Source organism: Lepisosteus oculatus, chromosome 14, assembly GCF_040954835.1.
Source record: "Lepisosteus oculatus isolate fLepOcu1 chromosome 14, fLepOcu1.hap2, whole genome shotgun sequence".
Classification (NCBI taxonomy): Eukaryota; Metazoa; Chordata; class Actinopteri; order Semionotiformes; family Lepisosteidae; genus Lepisosteus; species Lepisosteus oculatus.
This window is the reverse complement of record NC_090709.1, coordinates 40,380,212-40,408,086: the sequence shown is the minus strand read 5'-3', so window position 1 is coordinate 40,408,086 and position 27,875 is coordinate 40,380,212. Positions and strand designations below refer to the sequence as shown.

Genomic DNA, 27,875 nt, shown 5'->3' with positions numbered 1-27,875 from the left:
CACCTGGGAGAGGCACGGCGATCGTTCTGCAACCAGTAACCCCACCTGGGAGACGCACAGCGATCGTTCTGCAACCAGTAACCCCACCTGGGAGAGGCACGGCGATCGTTCTGCAACCAGTAACCCCACCTGGGAGACGCACGGCGATCGTCCTGCACCAGCTCATCAGGGGGAGGGGAGAGAGACCGCAGCACCAGGCGAATCAAGGTGGAGCTTTAGAAAAGGTTTATTAAAAAGGAACAGAAAAACGCTGCTGTCACCCGCCAGCAGGAACCTGCGAAATAACTCGACCTGCACGTCCCTGGGGGGCAGGACAGCCACATCATCGCTTTCTCACATATCAGACATCGGGGGGGAGACAACAACAAGGAAAGGCCGCCCTCTGGTGGTGAAACCCCCACCCCCCCCCCGTACCAGCAGCAGGTCAGAAACGATGATTAAAACTAGAAAACGGCTCAACTCCGCATTACAGTCTTGGCCGGCCGCAGAAAAGGCTTTTATTGTCCGTCTCTCCCTCTCTCCGGCGGAGCCCCGATCCCGATGTCGGACGGAGCAGGACGACCAGAACAAAAGAGAGAGAAAGGAGTCCAACTACGAGGTACAGGACAACTCCCCGCCGCCAGTCCTGTGTGTGGGTGTGGACTCCCGCGCTTCCGGAGAAAGAGGCCCCCCCGTACCCCCCAGTAAGCCCCTCCGGAGGCCCGGTCAGTCTCGGTGTCCGGTGTGCGAGAGAGAGAGAGAGAGAGCGCTGCTCAGCCCAGCTCGTCCCTCGTCTTCCCCTGCTGCCGGGGCATCTTCTTGCTGGCGCTGTCCTCCAGCTCCTTGGACTTGTAGTAGTGGGGCGCCACCTCCAGCAGCCAGGAGCTGTCGATCTCGACCACCTGCGCAGGGGGAGAGGGCCCGAGTGAGGACAGAGCCCGCCCGCCCGCGCCTGCCTGGCACTGTCTGCAGTCACGCCAATACAGACACGGGTGGGGAGAGAGAGAGACAGGCAAGCACACACACACACACACACACGGGCAGAGAGAGACACACAGACACACAGACACACACAGACACACACAGACACACACAGACACACACAGACACACACAGACACACACAGACACACACAGACACACGGGCAGAGAGAGAGAGAGACAGACAAGCACAGACACACAGAGACACACAGAGACACACAGAGACACACAGAGACACACAGAGACACACAGAGACACACAGAGACACACAGAGACACAGACACACGGGCAGAGAGAGAGAGAGACAGACACACAGAGACACACAGACACGGGCAGAGAGAGAGAGACAGGCAAGCACAGAGACGCAGAGAGACGCAGAGAGACGCAGACACACGCAGACACACGCAGACACACGCAGACACACGCAGACACACGCAGACACACGCAGAGACACACGCAGAGACACACGCAGAGACACACGCAGAGACACACGCAGAGACACACGCAGAGACACACGCAGACACACGCAGACACACGCAGACACACGCAGACACACGCAGACAGACGCAGACAGAGAGAGGGGTACCTGTCTCATGAACTCCTTGGTGGTGAAGACCAGCTCGTGGTAGATGAGCCAGCGGGGCTGCTCCTCGAACAGCGAGCTGTTGGGGTGGACGTAGACCGTCTGCTGGTGCTTCACCGTCCTGTACCCCGACTTACTGAGGCGAGCAGTGTGGTAGAAGAACCCAGCCGTCACAGCCTGAGAGAGACAGAGGGGTTCACACTGACTGGACACCCCAGTACATGAACACTGCACTGAGAGAGAGAGGGGTTCACACACACACACTGACTGGACACTCCAGTACATGAACACTGCACTGAGAGAGAGAGGGGTTCATACACACACACTGACTGGACACTCCAGTACATGAACACTGCACTGAGAGAGAGAGGGGTTCACACACACACACTGACTGGACACCCCAGTACATGAACACTGCACTGAGAGAGAGAGGGGTTCACACACACACACTGACTGGACACCCCAGTACATGAACACTGCACTGAGAGAGAGAGGGGTTCATACACACACACACTGACTGGACACTCCAGTACATGAACACTGCACTGAGAGAGAGAGGGGTTCATACACACACACTGACTGGACACTCCAGTACATGAACACTGCACTGAGAGAGAGAGGGGTTCACACAGACACACTGACTGGACACTCCAGTACATGAACACTGCACTGAGAGAGAGAGGGGTTCACACACACACACTGACTGGACACTCCAGTACATGAACACTGCACTGAGAGAGAGAGGGGTTCATACAGACACACTGACTGGACACTCCAGTACATGAACACTGCACTGAGAGAGAGAGGGGTTCATACACACACACTGACTGGACACTCCAGTACATGAACACTGCACTGAGAGAGAGAGAGGGGTTCACACACAGACACACTGACTGGACACTCCAGTACATGAACACTGCACTGAGAGAGAGAGGGGTTCATACAGACACACTGACTGGACACTCCAGTACATGAACACTGCACTGAGAGAGAGAGGGGTTCATACAGACACACTGACTGGACACTTTAGGACATGAACACTGCACTGAGAGAGAGAGGGGTTCATACAGACACACTGACTGGACACTCCAGTACATGAACACTGCACTGAGAGAGAGAGGGGTTCATACACACACACTGACTGGACACTCCAGTACATGAACACTGCACTGAGAGAGAGAGAGGGGTTCATACAGACACACTGACTGGACACTCCAGTACATGAACACTGCACTGAGAGAGAGAGGGGTTCATACACACACACTGACTGGACACTCCAGTACATGAACACTGCACTGAGAGAGAGAGGAGTCCATACAGACACACTGACTGGACACCGAGAGAGAGTGAGAGGAGGGGGGACAGACCTTGCGCACAGGGACAGTGTCCCCCTGGCAGCTGGTCAGCTCGATCTCGATCCTCTCCATCAGCCCCTCCAGCTGCTCGCGCACGTCCCTGGCCCTCTTCATCGAGCGGAACTGGATGAAGTTCTCGTAGCACCACTGAGTCGAGTAGCCACTCTCCACCCACTGCGGTATCGACACGCGACCGATATACGGGTCAGCACACAGACGCCCCGCCCGAGCCACAGCCCCAGTACCAAGGCAACAATCAATTTCAATCACCATCCATCACTAATCAATCAATTTCAATCACCATCAATCACCCATCAATCACCATCCATCACCATCCATCACCATCCATCACCATCCATCACCAAACAATCAATTTCAATCACCATCCATCACCCATCAATCACCAATCAATCAGCTTCAATCACCATCCATCACCAACCGCCTTCAATCAACAATCAATCACCATCCATCACCAATCAATCACCATTAATCACCAATCAATCAGCTTCAATCAACAATCAATCACCATTAATAACCGATCAACCAGCTTCAATCACCATCCATCACCAACCACCTTCAATCAACAATCAATCACCATCCATCACCAATCAATCAGCTTCAATCACCATCCATCACCAACCACCTTCAATCAGCTTCAATCACCATCCATCACCAACCACCTTCAATCAACAATCAATCATCAACAATCAACAATCAATCACCATTAATAACCAATCACCAATCAGTCACCATCCATCACTCAACAATCACCATCAATCACCAATCAGATGCCATCCATCACCCATCAATCACCACCAGCTACCATGTCAATCACCAATCAATCCTATCAATCACCTATCAACCACCTCCAAACATCATGTCAATCAGCAATCAATCACATCCATCACCAATCAATCAATATCCATCACCAATCAATTACTTCCAATCACTACCAACCACCTACCTATCACATCAAACACCAATCAATCACCATTCACCACCAATCGCCATCCTTCACCAATCCGTATTTATCACTAAGTATTAAGCATCAATCACTAGCCAATCACCAATCAATCCTCATCAATTACCAAGTCATCACTTCCAATCACCACAATCACATCATTCATTCATCACGCGCACACACACTCACACCCTGGACAGCACACCAGTCCATCACAGGACACACACACACACACCCTGGACAGGACACCAGTCCATCACAGGACACACACACACTCTCACACCCTGGACAGGACACACACACACACACCCTGGATAGGACACCAGTCCGTGACAGGACACACACACACACTCACACACCCTTGACAGGACACCAGTCCATCACAGGACACACACACACACACACACACACACACACACACAAGAAGCCGGACCAGACCTGGTTGTAGACGTTGAGCAGGACCAGGTGGTCTCCGCCCGGCACCACGAAGTTCATCCGGGCGTTGTCGGCGTGGACCACCTTGTCCTTGGGCCGGTAGAAAATGGAGTTGTTGACCGAGAGCATGGCGGCGATGGCCAGGATCTCCTCCGAGCACTTGTACCTGAGAGAGAGGAGACAGGAGAGAGGAGAGGACAGAGAGAGGAGAGAGGAGAAAGAGAAGAGACAGATAAGAGAGGAGACAGCTGTCCAAGCATGTGTTTAGTCGCACACACACACGCTCTCTCACACAGAGGGACAGGGGATACTCACTGCTCCGAGGCCAGGATCATCTTGGACAGCATGGGGTCCACAGGCAGCTCAGCCATCCTGCGGCCCAGCTGTGGGGGAGCGGAGAGGACCAGTGAGGCGCTGAGGCTGGAGGGGAACACTCCCCCTTCCTGCACCTGCCCCATCCTTTCCTAAATCACCCTGCACCGCCCCGCATCACCCTGCACAGGCCCCACCCCTCCCTGCATCACCCTGCACCGGCCCCACCCCTCCCCGCATCACCCTGCACCGGCCCCACCCCTCCCCGCATCACCCTGCACCTGCCCCACCCCTCCCTGCTTCACCCTGCACCTGCACCTGCCCCTCCCCTCCCTGCATCACCCTGCACCTGCCCCACCCCTCCCTGCATCACCCTGTACCTGTCACACCCCTCCCTGCATCACTCTGCACCTGTCACCCTCCCTGCACCTGCCCCACCCCTCCCTGCATCACCCTGCACCTGTCACACCCCTCCCTGCATCACCCTGCACCTGCCCCACCCCTCCCTGCATCACCCTACACCTGTCACACCCCTCCCTGCATCACTCTGCACCTGTCACACCCCTCCCTGCACCTGCCCCACCCCTCCCTGCATCACCCTGCACCGGCCCCACCCCTCCCTGCATCACCCTGCACAGGCCACACCCCTCCCTGCACCACCCTGCACCTGCCCCACCCCTCCCTGCATCACCCTGCACCTGCCCCACCCCTCCCTGCACCACCCTGCACCTGCCCCACCCCTCCCTGCATCACCCTGCACCTGCCCCACCCCTCCCTGCACCTGCCCCACCCCTCCCTGCATCACCCTGTACCTGTCACACCCCTCCCTGCATCACTCTGCACCTGTCACCCTCCCTGCACCTGCCCCACCCCTCCCTGCATCACCCTGCACCTGTCACACCCCTCCCTGCATCACCCTGCACCTGCCCCACCCCTCCCTGCATCACCCTGCACCTGCCCCACCCCTCCCTGCATCACCCTGCACCTGTCACCCTCCCTGCATCACCCTGCACCTGCCCCACCCCTCCCTGCATCACCCTGCACCTGCCCCACCCCTCCCTGCTTCACCCTACACTGGCCCCCCTGCATCACCCTGCTTCACCCTCCCTGCACCTGCCCCGCCCCTCCCTGGCCCCTGTACCTTGGTGAGCTCTCCCCTGTGGTTCAGGGCCCCCAGCGCGTACAGCTGCTCCAGAGCCAGGACCAGCGTCTCGTGGGGAGGAGGGTCCATGAAGTCAAAGTGGATCAGATCATTGATGCCTGAGAGAGAGAGAGACCGAAGGTCAGCCCCACCGCCAGCCCCGCGCGTGACGCAACTGAGCACCACCATCTCTGCCCTCTGACACACACACGCCCCGCCCCCTCTCCCTCTGACACTCCCATGCTCCGCCCCCTCTCCCTCTGACACTCACATGCTCCGCCCCCTCTCCCTCTGACACTCCCACGCCCCGCCCCCTCTCCCTCTGACACTCCCACGCCCCGCCCCCTCTCCCTCTGACACTCCCACACCCCCTCCTCCATCTGACACTCCCACGCCCCGCCCCCTATCCCTCTGACACTCCCACGCCCCGCCCCCTCTCCCCCTGACACTCCCACGCCCCGCCCCCTCTCCCCCTGACACTCCCACGCCCCGCCCCCTCTCCCTCTGACACTCCCACGCCCCGCCCCCTCTCCCTCTGACACTCCCACGCCACGCCCCCTCTCCCTCTGACACTCCCATGCCCTGCCCCCTCTGACACTCCCACGCCCCCCACAGCGCCCACGTGCCCCGGCCCTCGTACCCAGGCTCTTCAGCAGCAGCACCACGTTGCCCAGGTTGGTCCGCTGGATCTCGGGCACGGTGGTCTCCTCCATCTCGTGCTTGAAGGCCCAGGCGGTGTACAGCCGGAAGCACTTCCCCGCCGCCACCCGGCCCGCCCGGCCCGCCCGCTGGTTCGCCGAGGCCTGGGCGGGGGAGCAGGAACACGCGTGAGCGCCCACACACACGCCACGTCAACCACCGAGCCAAACGAGCTCCCCGCACGGGGGCCACACCCTCAGAATCACGGCGTACAGCCGATACCCTGGCTTCTCTCCAGACACAGCTGGGTGAGCTCCTCCAGTCAGGACAGGAGGCCCTTCTGTACACAGAGGGGGGTGGGGGTGGGGAACAAGCTGCCCAGCCCTGTGGTTGAAGCCGATACCCCGGCTTCTCTCCAGACACAGCTGGGTGAGCTCCTCCAGTCAGGACAGGAGGCTCTGCTGTACACAGAGGGGGGCGGGGGTGGGGAACAAGCTGCCCAGCCCTGTGGTTGAAGCCGATGCCCTGGCTTCTCTCCAGACACAGCTGGGTGAGCTCCTCCAGTCAGGACAGGAGGCTCTTCTGTACACAGAGGGGGGTGGGGGTGGGGAACAAGCTCCCAGCCCTGTGGTTGAAGCCGATGCCCTGGCTTCTCTCCAGACACAGCTGGGTGAGCTCCTCCAGTCAGGACAGGAGGCTCTTCTGTACACAGAGGGGGGTGGGGGTGGGGAACAAGCTGCCCAGCCCTGTGGTTGAAGCCGATACCCTGGCTCCTCTCCAGACACAGCTGGGTGAGCTCCTCCAGTCAGGACAGGAGGCTCTACTGTACACAGAGGGGGGTGGGGGTGGGGAACAAGCTGCCCAGCCCTGTGGTTGAAGCCGATACCCTGGCTTCTCTCCAGACACAGCTGGGTGAGCTCCTCCAGTCAGGACAGGAGGCTCTACTGTACACAGAGGGGGGTGGGGGTGGGGAACAGGCTGCCCAGCCCTGTGGTTGAAGCCGATACCCTGGCTTCTCTCCAGACACAGCTGGGTGAGCTCCTCCAGTCAGGACAGGAGGCCTTACTGTACACAGAGGGGGGTGGGGGTGGGGAACAAGCCGCCCAGCCCTGTGGTTGAAGCCCTGATACCCCGGCTTCTCTCCAGACACAGCTGGGTGAGCTCCTCCAGTCAGGACAGGAGGCTCTTCTGTACACAGAGGGGGGTGGGGGTGGGGAACAAGCCGCCCAGCCCTGTGGTTGAAGCCCTGATACCCCTGGGGTCAGTTAGCTACCGACCGCCCAAGAGGACCGATGTGTGACTCTGTGTCCAGTGAGAGAGCGCGCGAGACAGACGGGGGACCGATACGTTACCCGGGAGCAGGGCGTGACGATCAGCGACTCCATGCCCGTCCTCGCGTTGTAGCTCTTCTGCTTGCAGAAGCCCGGGTCGATCACATAGATGATACCGTCGATCGTCAGGGAGGTCTCCGCGATGTTCGTCGCCACGACGACCTGCCGCGGGGGGGGGAGGAGGGAAGGCGATGGGTCAGGCGACGGGCGAGACAGAACAGAAGCAGGGGGCTTTCGGGGGTCGGTGGGCGGTTTGGGAGGAAGAAGGTCTCCAGGAGGGGCAGGAGTCGAGCTGAGGAGTCTCACGGAGGGGCTGCGGTCAAGAGCCGCTTGGTTTGGTCTGAAGCCGTTAAGCAGCGTCTCAGGAAGCTTATCAGCGTGTCCTGGACAAGCGCCCCCCTGCCTTCACCAGCCACGGCCTCGGGGGGGGAGAGGAGAGACACACACTGACCCTACTGGCACCAGGGGGCAGGAGGAGAGACACACACTGACCCTACTGGCACCAGGGGGCAGGAGGAGAGACACACTGACCCTACTGGCACCAGGGGGCAGGAGGAGAGACACACACTGACCCTACTGGCACCAGGGGGCAGGAGGAGAGACACACTAACCCTACTGGCACCAGGGGGCAGGAGGAGAGACACACTGACCCTACTGGCACCAGGGGGCAGGAGGAGAGACACACTGACCCTACTGGCACCAGGGGGCAGGAGGAGAGACACACACTGACCCTACTGGCACCAGGGGGCAGGAGGAGAGACACACACTGACCCTACTGGCACCAGGGGGCAGGAGGAGAGACACACTGACCCTACTGGCACCAGGGGGCAGGAGGAGAGACACACTGACCCTACTGGTGCTGGGGTCAGAGGAGACACACTGACCTTCCTGGTGCCAGGGGGCGTGGGGTCAGGGGTCAGGGGGCGAGAGGTGACACACACACACACACACACTGACCTTCCTGGCGCCCGGGGGCGTGGGGTCAGGGGTCAGGGGTCAGGGGGCGAGAGGTGACACACACACACACACACACACTGACCTTCCTGGCGCCGGGGGGCGTGGGGTTGAAGATCTTGGCCTGCATGTCGGAGGGCAGGTTGGCGTAGATGGGCAGGACGATCAGCTCTGCGATCCTCGAGCCCAGCCTGCGACAGCGGTCCTGCAGCATCTCACAGCACGCCTCGATCTCCTCCTGAACACAGGGGCAGGACAAACTGAACACTGTGAGTCACACAGGGGCAGGACAGACCGAACACTCTGAGCTACAGCTCCACTGTAGCGCCTCGATCTCCTCCCGAACACAGGGGCAGGACAGACTGAACACTGTGAGTCACACAGGGGCAGGACAGACCGAACACTCTGAGCTACAGCTCCACTGTAGCGCCTCGATCTCCTCCCGAACACAGGGGCAGGACAGACTGAACACTGTGAGTCACACAGGGGCAGGACAGACTGAACACTCTGAGCTACAGCTCCACTGTAGCACCTCGATCTCCTCCTGAACACAGGGGCAGGACAGACTGAACACTGTGAGTCACACAGGGGCAGGACAGACTGAACACTCTGAGCTACAGCTCCACTGTAGCGCCTCGATCTCCTCCTGAACACAGGGGCAGGACAGACTGAACACTGTGAGTCACACAGGGGCAGGACAGACTGAACACTCTGAGCTACAGCTCCACTGTAGCGCCTCGATCTCCTCCTGAACACAGGGGCAGGACAGACTGAACACTGTGAGTCACACAGGGGCAGGACAGACTGAACACTCTGAGCTACAGCTCCACTGTAGCGCCTCAATCTCCTCCTGACCACAGGGGCAGGAGAGACTGAACACTGTGAGTCACACAGGGGCAAGTAGACTGAACACTGTGAGTCACACAGGGACAGGAGCGACTGAACACTGTGAGTCACACAGGGACAGGAGAGACTGAACACTCTGAGCTACAGCTCCACTGTAGCGCCTCGATCTCCTCCTGAAGACAGGGACAGGAGAGACTGAACACTGCGAGTCACACAGAGACAACTGTGTGAGTCACACAGAGACTGAACACTGCGAGCCACACGGAGTGGAGAGACTGAACACTGTGACCCACACAGAGGAGAGAGAGAGACTGAACACTGCGAGCCACACAGAGGAGAGAGACTGAACACTGCGAGCCACACAGAGAGGAGAGACTGAACACTGCGAGCCACACAGAGAGGAGAGACTGAACACTGCAAGCCACACAGAGTGGAGAGACTGAACACCGCGAGCCACACTGAACTCTCCTGCAGACAGACAGACCAGACAGCAGCGCGCTCACCTGCCCAGTGAGGAAGACCAGGACGTCTCCGGGGGGCTGCGTCACGTGGATCTGCAGGACGGAGACGACGCAGGCCTCCAGGTAGTCCGCTTCGGGGGCCTGCGGGGAGGGGGGGAGGTGAGCGCCGGGCCAGGGCTGACCGCGCGGACCGTCGGAGCCCAACACCACCTTTCAGACCCGCTCGGAGGCGAGGGGCGAGGGTCACAGGCCAGCAGGGGTGAGAGGCCAGGCGCTGGTCCAGGGTGTTCACTGTTCACGTGTGACTGTTCTGTTCCACCCCAGCTGGCCTAGGGTGACTGAGGAGGTGTGACTTCAGAGAGACACACTGACCTTCCCGGGGGTCAGGGGTCAGGGGTCAGCGGGCAAGACGAGACACACACACACTGACCTTCCCGGTGACAGGGGTCAGGGGTCAGGGGTCAGCAGGTAAGACGAGACACACACACACACTGACCTTCCCAGGGGTCAGGGGTCAGCAGGCAAGACGAGACACACACACACACACACACACACACACACACACACTCCCCTTCCTGGTGCCAGGGGGTCAGGAGTCAGGGGTCAGCAGGCAAGACGAGACACACACACTGACCTTCCCGGTGACAGGGGTCAGGGGTCAAGACGAGAGACACACACACACACACACACACACACACACACACACACCCCTTCCTGGTGCCAGGGGGTCAGGAGTCAGGGGTCAGCAGGCAAGACGAGACACACACACTGACCTTCCCAGTGAAAGGGGTCAGGGGTCAGGGGTCAGCGGTCAAGATGAGACACGCACGCACACACACACACTGACCTCATCCAGCGGACACGAAACGCAACAGGGGGGGGTCTTTAGCTCATTAGGGGTCTTGCTTAACTGCTCGACGGCCCAGCGGTCTGGCGGCCTCAAACGGCAACAGACCGCTCCTGACCGCCAGCCGCCAGCGTCTGCGCCGCACAGCGCCCGGGCCGCACCTTGGTGTAGTAGATGTCCACGGGGAAGCGCCGGCCGGGGATGCGGAAGACGGGGGCGTCGTCGAAGAAGGTGGAGAAGCGCTCGGTGTCCAGCGTGGCGCTGGCGATCAGGACCTTCAGGTCCGGCCGGAAGCGGGCGATGTCCTTGATCAGGCCGAACAGGATGTCGGTGTGCAGGGTCCGCTCGTGGGCCTCGTCTATAATCACCACGCTGAGACACAGAGAGAGAGAGAGAGAGAGAGAGAGGGGTTCACACAGACACTCTGCTCTGAGAGAGAGAGAGGGGTTCACACAGACACTCTGCTCTGAGAGAGAGAGAGAGGGGTTCACACAGACACTCTGCTCCGAGAGAGAGAGAGAGGGGTTCACACAGACACTCTGCTCTGAGAGAGAGAGAGAGGGGTTCACACAGACACTCTGCTCTGAGAGAGAGAGAGGGGTTCACACAGACACTCTGCTCCGAGAGAGAGAGAGAGAGAGGGGTTCACACAGACACTCTGCTCTGAGAGAGAGAGAGAGAGAGAGGGGTTCACACAGACACTCTGCTCTGAGAGAGAGAGAGAGGGGTTCACACAGACACTCTGCTCTGAGAGAGAGAGAGAGGGGTTCACACAGACACTCTGCTCTGAGAGAGAGAGAGAGGGGTTCACACAGACACTCTGCTCTGAGAGAGAGAGAGAGGGGTTCACACAGACACTCTGCTCTGAGAGAGAGAGAGGGGTTCACACAGACACTCTGCTCTGAGAGAGAGAGAGAGGGGTTCACACAGACACTCTGCTCTGAGAGAGAGAGAGGGGTTCACACAGACACTCTGCTCTGAGAGAGAGAGAGAGGGGTTCACACAGACACTCTGCTCTGAGAGAGAGAGAGAGGGGTTCACACAGACACTCTGCTCTGAGAGAGAGAGAGAGAGGGGTTCACACAGACACTGCTCTGAGAGAGAGAGAGAGGGGTTCACACAGACGCTCTGCTCTGAGAGAGAGGGGTTCACACAGACACTCTGCTCTGAGAGAGAGGGGTTCACACAGACGCTCTGCTCTGAGAGAGAGGGGTTCACACAGACACTCTGCTCTGAGAGAGAGGGGTTCACACAGACACTCTGCTCTGAGAGAGAGAGAGGGGTTCACACAGACACTCTGCTCTGAGAGAGAGAGAGGGGTTCACACAGACACTCTGCTCTGAGAGAGAGAGAGGGGTTCACACAGACACTCTGCTCTGAGAGAGAGAGAGGGGTTCACACAGACACTCTGCTCTGAGAGAGAGAGAGGGGTTCACACAGACACTCTGCTCTGAGAGAGAGAGAGAGGGGTTCACACAGACACTCTGCTCTGAGAGAGAGAGAGAGGGGTTCACACAGACACTCTGCTCTGAGAGAGAGAGAGGGGTTCACACAGACACTCTGCTCTGAGAGAGAGAGAGAGGTTCACACAGACACTCTGCTCTGAGAGAGAGAGAGAGGGGTTCACACAGACACTCTGCTCTGAGAGAGAGAGAGGGGTTCACACAGACACTCTGCTCTGAGAGAGAGAGAGAGGGGTTCACACAGACACTCTGCTCTGAGAGAGAGAGAGAGGGGTTCACACAGACACTCTGCTCTGAGAGAGAGAGAGAGAGGGGTTCACACAGACACTGCTCTGAGAGAGAGAGAGAGAGGGGTTCACACAGACACTGCTCTGAGAGAGAGAGAGAGGGGTTCACACAGACGCTCTGCTCTGAGAGAGAGGGGTTCACACAGACACTCTGCTCTGAGAGAGAGGGGTTCACACAGACACTCTGCTCTGAGAGAGAGAGAGGGGTTCACACAGACACTCTGCTCTGAGAGAGAGAGAGGGGTTCACACAGACACTCTGCTCTGAGAGAGAGAGAGGGGTTCACACAGACACTCTGCTCTGAGAGAGAGAGAGGGGTTCACACAGACACTCTGCTCTGAGAGAGAGAGAGGGGTTCACACAGACGCTCCGCTCTGAGAGAGAGAGAGGGGTTCACACAGACGCTCCGCTCCGAGGGGTTCACACAGACCTGTAGCTGGCCAGGTCCGGCTCGGTGAGGAACTCCCTCAGCAGCATGCCGTCGGTCATGTACTTGAGCGCCGTGCGCTCGGAGGTGCAGTCCTCAAACCGGATGCTGTAACCCACCTGGCACACAGACACACACACACACACCTGCTCAGAACAGGCCCGCGCCGCGAGAGAGCCCGCGTGCGGCGCCCCCCCCCCCCCCGCCCCGACAGGAAGTGACGTCATCATCACCTCGTTGCCCAGCTTGACGCCCACTTCCTGCGCCACCCGGGCCGCCACGCTCATGGCCGCCACCCTGCGGGGCTGCGTGCAGCCGATCTTCTTGTCCCCCTCGGTGTAGCCCTGGGAGAGAGACAGACAGGTGAGCAGGCAGACAGACAGGTGAGCAAGCAGGCAGATGAGCTGGGAGTCAGGTGAGCTGGGAGTCAGGCAGGCAGACAGGTGAGCTGGGAGTCAGGCAGGCAGACAGACAGGTGAGCAGGCAGACAGACAGACAGGTGAGGTAGCAGGCAGGCAGACAGGTGAGCTGGGAGTCAGGCAGGCAGACAGACAGGTGAGCAGGCAGACAGACAGACAGGTGAGGTAGCAGGCAGACAGACAGGTGAGCTGGGATTCAGACAGACAGACAGACAGACAGACAGACAGACAGACAGACAGACAGACAGACAGACAGACAGACAGGCAGGTGAGCTGGGATTCAGACAGACAGGTGAGCTGGGATTCAGACAGACAGGTGAGCTGGGATTCAGACAGACAGACAGACAGACAGACAGACAGGCAGGCAGGCGAGCTAGCAGGCAGGCAGACAGGTGAGCTGGCAGGCAGGCAGACAGGTGAGCTGGGATTCAGACAGACAGGTGAGCTGGGATTCAGACAGACAGACAGACAGTCGGAGGCGAGCAGTCAGACAGACAGGCGCGGGGCCCGCTCACCTCCTCCAGCAGGTACTGCGGGATCTGGGTGGTCTTCCCCGAGCCCGTCTCGCCCTCGATGATGAGCACCTGGTGCTCGGCGATGGCGGCCAGCAGGTCGGCGCGGTAGGGGAAGACGGGCAGGCTGCGCCTCACCTCCTGGATCGACTGTCTCGCCTTCTGGGCCTCCGACAGCTCGGGCTCGGCCTGGTCCCTCTTCTCCTGGGGCACAGGGGGAGGGGGAGAGGGACAGCGCACCATGAGGGAGTGAAGGACAGTGAGAGACCCAATCAGAGGGCACCATGAGTACAGAGACACACCCAGGGGGCCCACAGAGGGCACTTGGACACCCAGGGGGCACACAGAGGGCACTTGGACACCCAGGGGGCCCACAGGGGGCACTTGGACACCCAGGGGGCCCACAGGGGGCACTTGGACACCCAGGGGGCACACAGGGGGCACTTGGACACCCAGGGGGCACACAGGGGGCACTTGGACACCCAGGGGGCCCACAGGGGGCACTTGGACACCCAGGGGGCCCACAGGGGGCACTTGGACACCCAGGGGGCCCACAGGGGGCACTTGGACACCCAGGGGGCCCACAGGGGGCACTTGGACACCCAGGGGGCACACAGGGGGCACTTGGACACCCAGGGGGCACACAGACAGGCCTGGGGGCACACAGAGGGCACTTGGACACCCAGGGGACACACAGACAGGCCAGGGGGCACACAGAGGGCACTTGGACACCCAGGGGGCACACAGAGGGCACTTGGACACCCAGGGGGCACACGGACACCCAGGGGGCCCACAGAGGGCACTTGGACACCCAGGGGGCACACAGACAGGCCAGGGGGCACACAGAGGGCACTTGGACACCCAGGGGGCCCACAGAGGGCACTTGGACACCCAGGGGGCCCACAGAGGGCACTTGGACACCCAGGGGGCACACAGACAGGCCAGGGGGCACACAGACAGGGCAGGGGGCCCACAGAGGGCACTTGGACACCCAGGAGGCACACAGACACACAGGGGGCACACAGACACACAGGGGGCACACACGGGGCCCACAGGGGGCACACAGGGGCACACAGGGGCACACGGACACACAGGGGGCACACAGGGGCACACAGGGGGCACACAGGGGGCACACAGGGGGCACACGGACACACAGGGGGCACACAGGGGGCACACAGGGGGCACACAGACAGCCCAGGGGGCACACAGACAGCCCAGGGGGCACACAGGGGGCACACAGGGGGCACACAGGGGGCACACAGGGGGCACACAGGGGGCACACAGGGGGCACACAGACAGGCCAGGGGGCACACGGAGAGCCGGCGCGGTACCTGGCCCGTGTCGGAGCCCTTCATGGTGACGGCGCTGACGAAGTTGATCATCTCGTCCTCCTCCAGGACCAGCTGGTACCTCTCCCTCTCCGCCTCCTGCCCGCGCTCCCGCGCCTCCCGCGCGCCGAAGCGCAGCGAGGCCGCCTCCAGCCGCGCGTCCTCCCAGCGGCTCTGCTCCCCGGCGCCGCTCCAGCCCGCCTCGCCGCCGCCGCCCGCCTCGCCCTCCTCCACCTCCGCGCGCTCCGGCACCGTCTGCGCAGGCGGGAGCAGGGGGGAGGAGGTGTCAGTCTCAGACTGTAGCCCCTCCCCGTCGGTCTCGGCTCTTTACTGAAGCCCCGCCCCTTCCTGTCCTATCCGAGGGATGATGGGATTGCACACTTCCTGTCTCCTCCCCATTTGTCTCTGCTCTTTACTGAAGCCCCACCCCTTCCTGTCCTCCTCGAAGGGATGATGGGATTGCACACTTCCTGTCTCCTCCCCATTGGTCTCTGCTCTTTACTGAAGCCCCACCCCTTCCTGTCCTCTCCGAGGGATGATGGGATCGCACACTTCCAGTCTTCTCCCTGTCAGTCTCTGCTCTTTACTGAAGCCCCTCCCCTTCCTGTCCTCCTCGAAGGGATGATGGGATTGCACACTTCCTGTCTCCTCCCCGTCGGTCCCTGCTCTTTACCGAAGCCCCTCCCCTTCCTGTCCTCCTTGAAGGGATGATGGGATTGCACACTTCCTGTCTCCTCCCCGTCGGTCTCTGCTCTTTACTGAAGCCCCTCCCCTTCCTGTCCTCCTCGAAGGGATGATGGGATTGCACACTTCCTGTCTCCTCCCCATTGGTCTCTGCTCTTTACTGAAGTCCCGCCCCTTCCTGTCCTCCTCGAAGGGATGATGGGATTGCACACTTCCTGTCTCCGCCCCGTCAGTCCCTGCTCTTTACCGAAGCCCCTCCCCTTCCTGTCCTCCTTGAAGGGATGATGGGATTGCCCACCCCCTGTCCCCCGGCCCCCCCTACCTTGCTCCTCTTCTCCTCGGGGATGTAGTAGCGGTTCTTCCTCTCCTCCTTCTCCTTCGCGCCGGCGTGCTTGTACTCGCGGGCCAGGTCCCGGACGGTGCGCTTGTACTCCAGCTCCTCCTGCTCGCGGCGGGTCAGCTCCTGGACGCTGAACAGGTACTCCTCGTCCGCGATCTCCGCCTCCAGGTCCTCCAGCTTCTCCGCCTCGCGCTTGCCCAGGTACTGCCGGCGGGACTGCTTCCGGAGCTCGGGCACCTGGGGGTCGATACCAACACACAGGGGGGGTCAATATCGACACACAGGGGGAGTCAACACAGGGGTCGATACCAACACACAGGGGGAGTCAATATCGACACACAGGGGTCGATATCGACACACGGGGGGAGTCAATATCGACACACGGGGGGAGTCAATATCGACACACGGGGGGAGTCAACACAGGGGTCAATATCAACACACAGGGGGAGTCAATATCGACACACAGGGGGAGTCAATATCGACACACAGGGGTCGATATCGACACACAGGGGTCGATATCGACACACGGGGGGAGTCGATATCGACACACGGGGGGAGTCGATATCGACACACGGGGGGAGTCGATATCGACACACGGGGGGAGTCGATATCGACACACGGGGGGAGTCGATATCGACACACGGGGGGAGTCGATATCGACACACGGGGGGAGTCGATATCGACACACGGGGGGAGTCGATATCGACACACGGGGGGAGTCAACACAGGGGTCAATATCAACACACAGGGGGAGTCAATATCGACACACAGGGGTCAATACCGACACACAGGGGTCAATACCGACACACGGGGAGTCAATATCGACACACGGGGAGTCAATATCGACACACGGGGGGAGTCAATATCGACACACGGGGGGAGTCAATATCGACACACGGGGGGAGTCAATATCAACACACGGGGGGAGTCAACACAGGGGTCAATATCGACACACAGGGGGAGTCAATATCGACACACAGGGGGAGTCAATATCGACACACAGGGGGAGTCAACACAGGGGTCAATATCGACACACGGGGGGAGTCAATATCGACACACAGGGGGAGTCAACACAGGGGTCAATATCGACACACGGGGGGAGTCAATATCGACACACAGGGGGAGTCAACACAGGGGTCAATATCGACACACAGGGGGAGTCAATATCGACACACAGGGGGAGTCAACACAGGGGTCAATATCGACACACGGGGGGAGTCGATATCGACACACGGGGGGAGTCGATATCGACACACGGGGGGAGTCGATATCGACACACGGGGGGAGTCGATATCGACACACGGGGGGAGTCGATATCGACACACGGGGGGAGTCAACACAGGGGTCAATATCAACACACAGGGGGAGTCAATATCGACACACAGGGGTCAATACCGACACACAGGGGTCAATACCGACACACGGGGAGTCAATATCGACACACGGGGGGAGTCAATATCGACACACGGGGGGAGTCAATATCAACACACGGGGGGAGTCAACACAGGGGTCAATATCGACACACAGGGGGAGTCAATATCGACACACAGGGGGAGTCAATATCGACACACAGGGGGAGTCAACACAGGGGTCAATATCGACACACGGGGGGAGTCAATATCGACACACGGGGGGAGTCAACACAGGGGTCAATATCAACACACAGGGGGAGTCAATATCGACACACAGGGGTCAATACCGACACACGGGGGGAGTCAATATCGACACACGGGGGGAGTCAATATCGACACACGGGGGGAGTCAACACAGGGGTCAATATCGACACACAGGGGGAGTCAATATCGACACACAGGGGGAGTCAACACAGGGGTCAATATCGACACACGGGGGGAGTCGATATCGACACACGGGGGGAGTCGATATCGACACACGGGGGGAGTCGATATCGACACACGGGGGGAGTCGATATCGACACACGGGGGGAGTCGATATCGACACACGGGGGGAGTCGATATCGACACACGGGGGGAGTCAACACAGGGGTCAATATCAACACACAGGGGGAGTCAATATCGACACACAGGGGTCGATATCAACACACAGGGGTCGATATCAACACACAGGGGGAGTCAATATCGACACACAGGGGTCGATATCAACACACAGGGGTCAATATCAACACACAGGGGGAGTCAATATCGACACACAGGGGTCGATATCAACACACAGGGGTCGATATCAACACACAGGGGGAGTCAATATCGACACACAGGGGTCGATATCAACACACAGGGGTCAATATCAACACACAGGGGGAGTCAATATCGACACACAGGGGTCGATATCAACACACAGGGGTCAATATCGACACACGGGGGGAGTCAAAATCGACACACGGGGGGAGTCAATATCGACACACGGGGGGAGTCAATATCGACACACGGGGGGAGTCAATATCGACACACGGGGGGAGTCAACACAGGGGTCAATATCAACACACAGGGGGAGTCAATATCGACACACAGGGGTCAATACCGACACACAGGGGGAGTCAATATCGACACACGGGGGGAGTCAATATCGACACACGGGGGGAGTCAATATCAACACACGGGGGGAGTCAATATCAACACACGGGGGGAGTCAACACAGGGGTCAATATCGACACACAGGGGGAGTCAATATCGACACACAGGGGGAGTCAATATCGACACACAGGGGGAGTCAACACAGGGGTCAATATCGACACACGGGGGGAGTCAATATCGACACACGGGGGGAGTCAATATCGACACACGGGGGGAGTCAACACAGGGGTCAATATCAACACACAGGGGGAGTCAATATCGACACACAGGGGTCAATACCGACACACGGGGGGAGTCAATATCGACACACGGGGGGAGTCAATATCGACACACGGGGGGAGTCAACACAGGGGTCAATATCGACACACAGGGGGAGTCAATATCGACACACAGGGGGAGTCAACACAGGGGTCAATATCGACACACGGGGGGAGTCGATATCGACACACGGGGGGAGTCGATATCGACACACGGGGGGAGTCGATATCGACACACGGGGGGAGTCGATATCGACACACGGGGGGAGTCAACACAGGGGTCAATATCAACACACAGGGGGAGTCAATATCGACACACAGGGGTCGATATCAACACACAGGGGTCGATATCAACACACAGGGGGAGTCAATATCGACACACAGGGGTCGATATCAACACACAGGGGTCAATATCAACACACAGGGGGAGTCAATATCGACACACAGGGGTCGATATCAACACACAGGGGTCGATATCAACACACAGGGGGAGTCAATATCGACACACAGGGGTCGATATCAACACACAGGGGTCAATATCAACACACAGGGGGAGTCAATATCGACACACAGGGGTCGATATCAACACACAGGGGTCAATATCGACACACGGGGGGAGTCAAAATCGACACACGGGGGGAGTCAATATCGACACACGGGGGGAGTCAATATCGACACACGGGGGGAGTCAATATCGACACACGGGGGGAGTCAACACAGGGGTCAATATCAACACACAGGGGGAGTCAATATCGACACACAGGGGTCAATACCGACACACAGGGGGAGTCAATATCGACACACGGGGGGAGTCAATATCGACACACGGGGGGAGTCAATATCAACACACGGGGGGAGTCAATATCAACACACGGGGGGAGTCAACACAGGGGTCAATATCGACACACAGGGGGAGTCAATATCGACACACAGGGGGAGTCAATATCGACACACAGGGGGAGTCAACACAGGGGTCAATATCGACACACGGGGGGAGTCAATATCGACACACGGGGGGAGTCAATATCGACACACGGGGGGAGTCAACACAGGGGTCAATATCAACACACAGGGGGAGTCAATATCGACACACAGGGGTCAATATCGACACACGGGGGGAGTCAATATCGACACACGGGGGGAGTCAATATCGACACACGGGGGGAGTCAATATCGACACACGGGGGGAGTCAACACAGGGGTCAATATCGACACACAGGGGGAGTCAATATCGACACACAGGGGGAGTCAACACAGGGGTCAATATCGACACACGGGGGGAGTCGATATCGACACACGGGGGGAGTCGATATCGACACACGGGGGGAGTCGATATCGACACACGGGGGGAGTCGATATCGACACACGGGGGGAGTCGATATCGACACACGGGGGGAGTCGATATCGACACACGGGGGGAGTCAACACAGGGGTCAATATCGACACACAGGGGGAGTCAATATCGACACACGGGGGGAGTCAATATCGACACACGGGGGGAGTCAATATCGACACACGGGGGGAGTCAATATCGACACACGGGGGGAGTCAATATCGACACACGGGGGGAGTCAACACAGGGGTCAATATCAACACACAGGGGGAGTCAATATCGACACACAGGGGTCAATACCGACACACGGGGGGAGTCAATATCGACACACGGGGAGTCAATATCGACACACAGGGGTCAATACCGACACACGGGGGTCAATACCGACACACGGGGGTCAATACCGACACACGGGGGTCAATACCGACACACGGGGGGAGTCAATATCGACACACGGGGGGAGTCAATATCGACACACGGGGGGAGTCAACACAGGGTTCAATATCGACACACAGGGGGAGTCAATATCGACACACAGGGGGAGTCAACACAGGGGTCAATATCGACACACGGGGGGAGTCAATATCGACACACGGGGGGAGTCAATATCGACACACGGGGGGAGTCAATATCGACACACGGGGGGAGTCGACACACGGGGGGAGTCGACACACGGGGGGAGTCGACACACGGGGGGAGTCGACACACGGGGGGAGTCGACACACGGGGGGAGTCGACACACAGGGGGAGCCGACACACAGGGGGAGCCGACACACAGGGGGAGCCGACACACAGGGGGAGCCGACACACAGGGAGAGACAGGGTTCACTACACACAGTCAACACAGAGAGACACAGCGGTCAACACAGAGAGAGGTGTGTGAACGGAGACACTGGCAGGCAAACCACACGTTTGATTCTATTCAACAGCGGCTGAAAATGAAAGGAGACGCGGGCCCACCATTTTCTTCTGGTCGTCTTCGGCCATCTTCAGCCTCTTCTGGGCCTCCTCATAGGCCTGAGAACGACACAGAGCGATCAGTGACCCCTCGTCCCCGAGACGCAGTCCCCTCCTCTCCCCCCTGTCTCAGAGACGCGGTCGTCCCCCTCCTCTCCCCCCTGTCTCAGAGACGCGGTCGTCCCCCTCCTCTCCCCCCTGTCTCAGAGACGCGGTCGTCCCCCTCCTCTCCCCCCTGTCTCAGAGACGCGGTCGTCCCCCTCCTCTCCCCCCTGTCTCAGAGACGCGGTCGTCCCCCTCCTCTCCCCCCTGTCTCAGAGACGCGGTCGTCCCCCTCCTCTCCCCCCTGTCTCAGAGACGCGGTCGTCCCCCTCCTCTCCCCCCTGTCTCAGAGACGCGGTCGTCCCCCTCCTCTCCCCCCTGTCTCAGAGACGCGGTCGTCCCCCTCCTCTCCCCCCTGTCTCAGAGACACGGTCGTCCCCCTCCTCTCCCCCCTGTCTCAGAGACACGGTCGTCCCCCTCCTCTCCCCCCTGTCTCAGAGACACAGTCGTCCCCCTCCTCTCCCCCCTGTCTCAGAGACACAGTCGTCCCCCTCCTCTCCCCCCTGTCTCAGAGACGCGGTCGTCCCCCTCCTCTCCCCCCTGTCTCAGAGACGCGGTCGTCCCCCTCCTCTCCCCCCTGTCTCAGAGACGCGGTCGTCCCCCTCCTCTCCCCCCTGTCTCAGAGACGCGGTCGTCCCCCTCCTCTCCCCCCTGTCTCAGAGACACGGTCGTCCCCCTCCTCTCCCCCCTGTCTCAGAGACACAGTCGTCCCCCTCCTCTCCCCCCTGTCTCAGAGACGCGGTCGTCCCCCTCCTCTCCCCCCTGTCTCAGAGACACAGTCGTCCCCCTCCTCTCCCCCCTGTCTCAGAGACACAGTCGTCCCCCTCCTCTCCCCCCTGTCTCAGAGACACAGTCGTCCCCCTCCTCTCTCCCCTGTCCCAGAGACGCGGTCGTCCCCCTCCTCTCCCCCCTGTCTCAGAGACACAGTCGTCCCCCTCCTCTCCCCCCTGTCTCAGAGACGCGGTCGTCCCCCTCCTCTCCCCCCTGTCTCAGAGACACAGTCGTCCCCCTCCTCTCCCCCCTGTCTCAGAGACACAGTCGTCCCCCTCCTCTCCCCCCTGTCTCAGAGACACAGTCGTCCCCCTCCTCTCTCCCCTGTCCCAGAGACGCGGTCGTCCCCCTCCTCTCCCCCCTGTCTCAGAGACACAGTCGTCCCCCTCCTCTCCCCCCTGTCTCAGAGACGCGGTCGTCCCCCTCCTCTCCCCCCTGTCTCAGAGACGCGGTCGTCCCCCTCCTCTCCCCCCTCTCTCAGAGACACAGTCGTCCCCTGGTACCTTCTTGTCGTTCCTCTCCAGCACGTTGCGGGTCTTATCCCGGTCCCTCTGCTTGACGCGCTCGGCGAAGGCGTCCCGCTCCTTCAGGTCCTGCAGCCTGGCCTTCTCCTCCTTCTCCCAGTCCTCCTCCTCCTCCTCCTCCTCTTCCTCCCCCCGAGTCCCCCCCTTCGGCGCCGCGGCCGGCTTCTGCCTGCGCAGATGGCACGCACGGGGTCAGAAACCAGCCGGGCTGAGAGTCAGGACCAGCAGGCCCAGTGCAGCTCTGTCTTAAACCAGTCTCTCAGACCGGTTATTAATGCTCGGTGACAAAACAAAATCAACCTGTGGTTGAAGCCGATACCCTGGCTTCTCTCCAGACACAGCTGGGTGAGCTCCTCCAGTCAGGACAGGAGGCTCTACTGTACACCGAGGGGGGTGGGGGTGGGGAACAAGCCGCCCAGCCCTGTGGTTGAAGCCGATACCCCGGCTCCTCTCCAGACACAGCTGGATGAGCTCCTCCAGTCAGGACAGGAGGCTCTTCTGTACACAGAGGGGGGTGGGGGTGGGGAACAAGCTGCCCAGCCCTGTGGTTGAAGCCGATACCCTGGCTCCTCTCACACAGACACAGCTGGGTGAGCTCCTCCAGTCAGGACAGGAGGCTCTTCTGTACACAGAGGGGGGTGGGGGTGGGGAACAAGCTGCCCAGCCCTGTGGTTGAAGCCGATACCCTGGCTCCTCTCCAGACACAGCTGGGTGAGCTCCTCCAGTCAGGACAGGGGGCTCTACTGTACACAGAGGGGGGTGGGGGTGGGGAACAAGCTGCCCAGCCCTGTGGTTGAAGCCGATACCCTGGCTTCTCTCCAGACACAGCTGGGTGAGCTCCTCCAGTCAGGACAGGAGGCTCTTCTGTACACAGAGGGGGGTGGGGGTGGGGAACAAGCTGCCCAGCCCTGTGGTTGAAGCCGATACCCTGGCTTCTCTCCAGACACAGCTGGGTGAGCTCCTCCAGTCAGGACAGGGGGCTCTTCTGTACACAGAGGGTGGCGGGGGCGTGGAACTGAACTCCCTAACGGACTCACCTGCTCTCCCCCTTCTCCTCCTCCCCAGAAGAGGAGCTCTCCTGCCTCTTCTGCCTCAGGTGTTTCCTCTTCCTCCCCCGGTCCTTGGCCCCCTCCGGCCCTCCCCGCGGGCCCTTCCTCCTCGCCCTCGCCTCCTCCTCCTCCTGCCCCCCGCCCTCTCCCTCGCTGTCCTCCAGCAGCACGTAGCTCCGGTTCTTCCTCTCCATCTCCAGGGCCAGCCTCTCGGCCGCCCGCGCCGGCTTCTCCACCACCTGCCTCCTGGGCACCTGGGCAGGCAAAAAAAAACAAAACAAGAAACAGGTCACGCCAGGGGGCGAAGGAAACGTCTCTCCGCCTGCGCCCCGCGCGCGGGGAACAGCCCCCCATGATCGCCCGGGGCCAGGGACTTCGGCCGAGGCCTTCAGCAGCCGTGTCACCCCGCAGCCCCCCGCTGGCAGCCCCCCTGGAGCCCAGCAGGGGGAGCCCGGCCCGTACCTGGAGGGGAGACTCCTGGGAGAGGTGTGAGTGGGGCCAGCAGGGGGCGCTCTCACCCAGCTCACAGCCCCACTGGAGCCCAGCAGGGGGAGCCTGGCCAGTACCTGGAGGGGAGACTCCTGGGAGAGCTGTTAGTGGGGCCAGCAGGGGGCGCTCTCACCCAGCTCACAGCCCCACTGGAGACTCAGCAGGTGTGAGCCTGGCCAGTACCTGGAGGGGAGACTCCTGGGAGGAGAGCTGAGGCTGCTGCTGGAGGAGGTGTGAGTGGGGCCAGCAGGGGGCGCTCTCACCCTGCGGTCTGTGTGGGTCCTGATGCCCCAGTATAGTGACGGGGACACTGGACTGTAAAAAGGCACCGTCCTTCAGATGAGACGTCAAACCGAGGTCCTGACTCTCTGTGCTCATTAACAATCCCGGGGTGTCTCTCGAGAAGAGTAGGGGTGTTACCCCAGTGTCCTGGTCAAATACCCCCCTGGTCTTGACCCATCATGTCCTCCTAATCACCCCCCTCTCTGAACTGGCTCCATCCCTCTGCTCTCCTCCCCACTGAGAGCTGCTGTGTGGGGGGAGCGGACTGGCGCCCTCTGGTTGCCAGGGGCAACACCCGACCGTGACGTCGGCGAAAGAGGACCAGTCCGGCAGCTCGTCCAATCAGCGCCGGCTCCCCGGCGAGGCGCCGCGGCGACCGGCCCGCGATTGGCTGCCTCCGCGCCGGAGGGGGAGGGAGCAGGCAGGGGCCCGGTACCTTGGCGTAGAGCTCGGCGGCGAACGAGGCGACGCGCTGGTCGACGTCGATGGTGCCCGTCTCCCTCAGCCGGGACAGGAAGTCCTGGGCGCTGGCGCTCCTCTTGGCCGTGCCGATCAGGAACTGCGCCACGTAGCGGTCGCTCAGGCCCAGGAGGCCGTGGAGCTGGTCACTGACCCACTGCTCCAGGCCGGCCATTCTGAGGGCGAGGGAGAGACACGGATCATGACTGAGGCTGTACAGTGACAGGGCACACACACACACACACACACACACACACACACACACACCTCTACACTTCCAGAGCACACGTCTAAAACCTACTGACAGAGCAGTCTGAGACTCTCCAGGCTGGACTGGGAGCTGGACGAGTTCTGAACTGGGATTACAATCAGACTCCACTGACACTGACACTGACAGAGCAGTCTAAGACTCTCCAGGCTGGACTGGGAGCTGGACGCGTTCTTCACTGGGATTATAATAAGACTCCAGTGACACTGACAGAGCAGTCTGAGACTCTCCAGGCTGGACTGGGAGCTGGACGCGTTCTTCACTGGGATTATAATAAGACTCCAGTGACACTGACAGAGCAGTCTGAGACTCTCCAGGCTGGACTGGACTGACTGGACTGGGAGCTGGATCAGTTCTTCACTGGGATTATAATCAGACTCCAGTGACATTGACAGAGCAGTCTGAGACTCTCCAGGCTGGACTGGGAGCTGGACGAGTTCTTCACTGGGATTATAATCAGACTCCAGTGACACTGACAGAGCAGTCTGAGACTCTCCAGGCTGGACTGGACTGACTGGACTGGGAGCTGGATGAGTTCTTCACTGGGATTATAATCAGACTCCACTGACACTGCCAGAGCAGTCTGAGACTCTCCAGGCTGGACTGGTCTGACTGGACTGGGAGCTGGATGAGTTCTGAACTGGGATTATAATCAGACTCCACTGACACTGACAGAGAAGTCTGAGACTCTCCAGGCTGGACTGGACTGACTGGACTGGGAGCTGGATGAGTTCTTCACTGGGATTATAATCAGACTCCAGTGACACTGACAGAGCAGTCTGAGACTCTCCAGGCTGGACTGGACTGGGAGCTGGATTAGTTCTTCACTGGGATTATAATCAGACTCCAGTGACACTGACAGAGCAGTCTGAGATTCTCCAGGCTGGACTGGACTGACTGGACTGGGAGCTGGATCAGTTCTTCACTGGGATTATAATCAGACTCCAGTGACACTGACAGGGCAGTCTGGGACTCTCCAGGCGGGACTGGACTGACTGGACTGGGAACTGGATGAGTTCTTCACTAGGATTATAATCAGACTCCAGTGACACTGACAGAGCAGGCTGGACTGGACTGACTGGACTGGGAGCTGGATGAGTTCTTCACTGGGATTATAATCAGACTCCAGTGACACTGACAGAGCAGTCTGAGACTCTCCAGGCTGGACTGGACTGACTGGACTGGGAGCTGGACTAGTTCTTCAGTGCCTTTAAATCCATCTCGTCTCGTCCACACGACATCACGTTCACGACACGACACCTTTCGCACCGCGCTCCGGCTACGAAGGCGCAGACGAGCGGCGCTTGGACGACAACAACAACCAGCAGACGAGGTTGTGCTTTATTTACTTAGAAAAAACAACAGATAAACAAAACCGGTTCATGATCAGATAGAGGCTAAACGTCGTATGTGTGTGAGATCCCGACCGCAAACACACAGTTTTATGTCAATACTGGGAGATAATGACTACACCTCGCACCATTTACAGTGCAGCGACTTGAAAACCGAGAGCTGAACTGTTTACATACATGTCTCTCTCTCGGCGACCCTCCCGTCCGAACCGGTCTCCTGTCCGTCCGCGCTGTTTGTTTTCTTCGCTCTTTATTTCAGGCAGCCCGCTCCTAGCACCTCATGGTCCCGGAACCGGTCCCGCTCGAATCAAGATCCGAACCCACACCCTCAACTTTCAAACACACGCCATAACAACATCTGACCCCCCACCACCGCCGCCGCCGCTTTCACCCGGAAGCGGAAGTTCGGGTCAAAGGGCGCAGGCGAGGCGGGGAGAGGAACGCCAGAGCACCCCCTGGCGGCACCACGCGTCTTACGTCTTCACTACCGCATGTTCCGCCTGGCCGGGCCCAAGTTGAGGGTATATAATACTGCAGGCGGATGAGCTTTCTTCCGCCCTGTGATAAATACTCTGGGATTAGACCTTCGTCCCTGAAATGACAAATTTAATCCGAGAATTTCCACTCCAGCCCAGTGTGTGATCTCCTGTCCCAGCCTGAGGAGCAGTGAGCCTGCCTGTCAATAATAATAATACAGTGTGCGATCTCCTGTCCCAGCCTGAGGAACAGACAGTGAGTCTGTCTCTCAATAATAATAATACAGTGTGTGATCTCCTGTCCCAGCCTGAGGAACAGACAGTGAGCCCGTCTCTCAATAATAATAATACAGTGTGTGATCTCCTGTCCCAGCCTGAGGAACAGTGAGCCTGTCTCTCAATAATAATAATACAGTGTGTGATCTCCTGTCCCAGCCTGAGGAACAGACAGTGAGCCCGTCTCTCAATAATAATAATACAGTGTGTGATCTCCTGTCCCAGCCTGAGGAACAGACAGTGAGCCTGTCTCTCAATAATAATAATACAGTGTGTGATCTCCTGTCCCAGCCTGAGGAACAGACAGTGAGCCTGTCTCTCAATAATAACAATACAGTGTGTGATCTCCTGTCCCAGCCTGAGGAACAGTGAGCCTGTCTCTCAATAATAATAATACAGTGTGTGATCTCCTGTCCCAGCCTGAGGAACAGACAGTGAGCCCGTCTC

The 27,875-nt window shown here is 59.5% G+C and overlaps 1 protein-coding gene across 2 annotated transcripts; it reads right to left on the bottom strand.

Annotated features, from left to right (window-relative positions):
• Positions 1 to 208: 208 nt before the first annotated feature.
• dhx16 (DEAH (Asp-Glu-Ala-His) box polypeptide 16) lies at positions 209 to 27,073 on the bottom strand. 2 transcript variants are annotated; one of them, XM_069198281.1, is made up of 21 exons: positions 26,854 to 27,073; positions 25,034 to 25,232; positions 23,815 to 24,080; positions 22,757 to 22,946; positions 21,384 to 21,440; positions 16,267 to 16,521; positions 15,264 to 15,515; positions 13,936 to 14,136; positions 13,235 to 13,345; positions 13,005 to 13,120; positions 10,986 to 11,196; positions 10,020 to 10,118; positions 8,756 to 8,908; positions 7,738 to 7,878; positions 6,387 to 6,549; positions 5,747 to 5,865; positions 4,609 to 4,676; positions 4,297 to 4,459; positions 2,910 to 3,071; positions 1,546 to 1,719; positions 209 to 881 (listed from the first exon to the last, which is right to left on the bottom strand). In XM_069198281.1, the coding sequence occupies exons 2-21, from the start codon at positions 25,229 to 25,231 to the stop codon at positions 753 to 755; spliced, it is 3,228 nt and encodes a 1,075-aa protein (XP_069054382.1). In that variant the 5' UTR covers position 25,232; positions 26,854 to 27,073; the 3' UTR covers positions 209 to 752. The 2 variants fall into 2 exon arrangements, with proteins under 2 accessions (XP_069054382.1, XP_069054383.1); XM_069198282.1 differs by having other exon boundaries at positions 13,936 to 14,133.
• Between the last annotated feature and the right edge of the window lie 802 nt (positions 27,074 to 27,875).

Bases quoted from the DNA above. Each gene is read 5' to 3' on its own strand.
- dhx16 (XM_069198281.1), bottom strand. From the start codon at position 25,231: ATGGCCGGCCTGGAGCAGTGGGTCAGTGACCAGCTCCACGGCCTCCTG. The intron at 6,550-7,737 runs GTAACGTATCGG...TCCCCCGCCCAG, and splicing joins TCGTCACGCCCTGCTCCCGG to GCCTCGGCGAACCAGCGGGC. The intron at 4,677-5,746 runs GTACAGGGGCCA...GCTCCCCCACAG, and splicing joins ACAGGGGAGAGCTCACCAAG to CTGGGCCGCAGGATGGCTGA.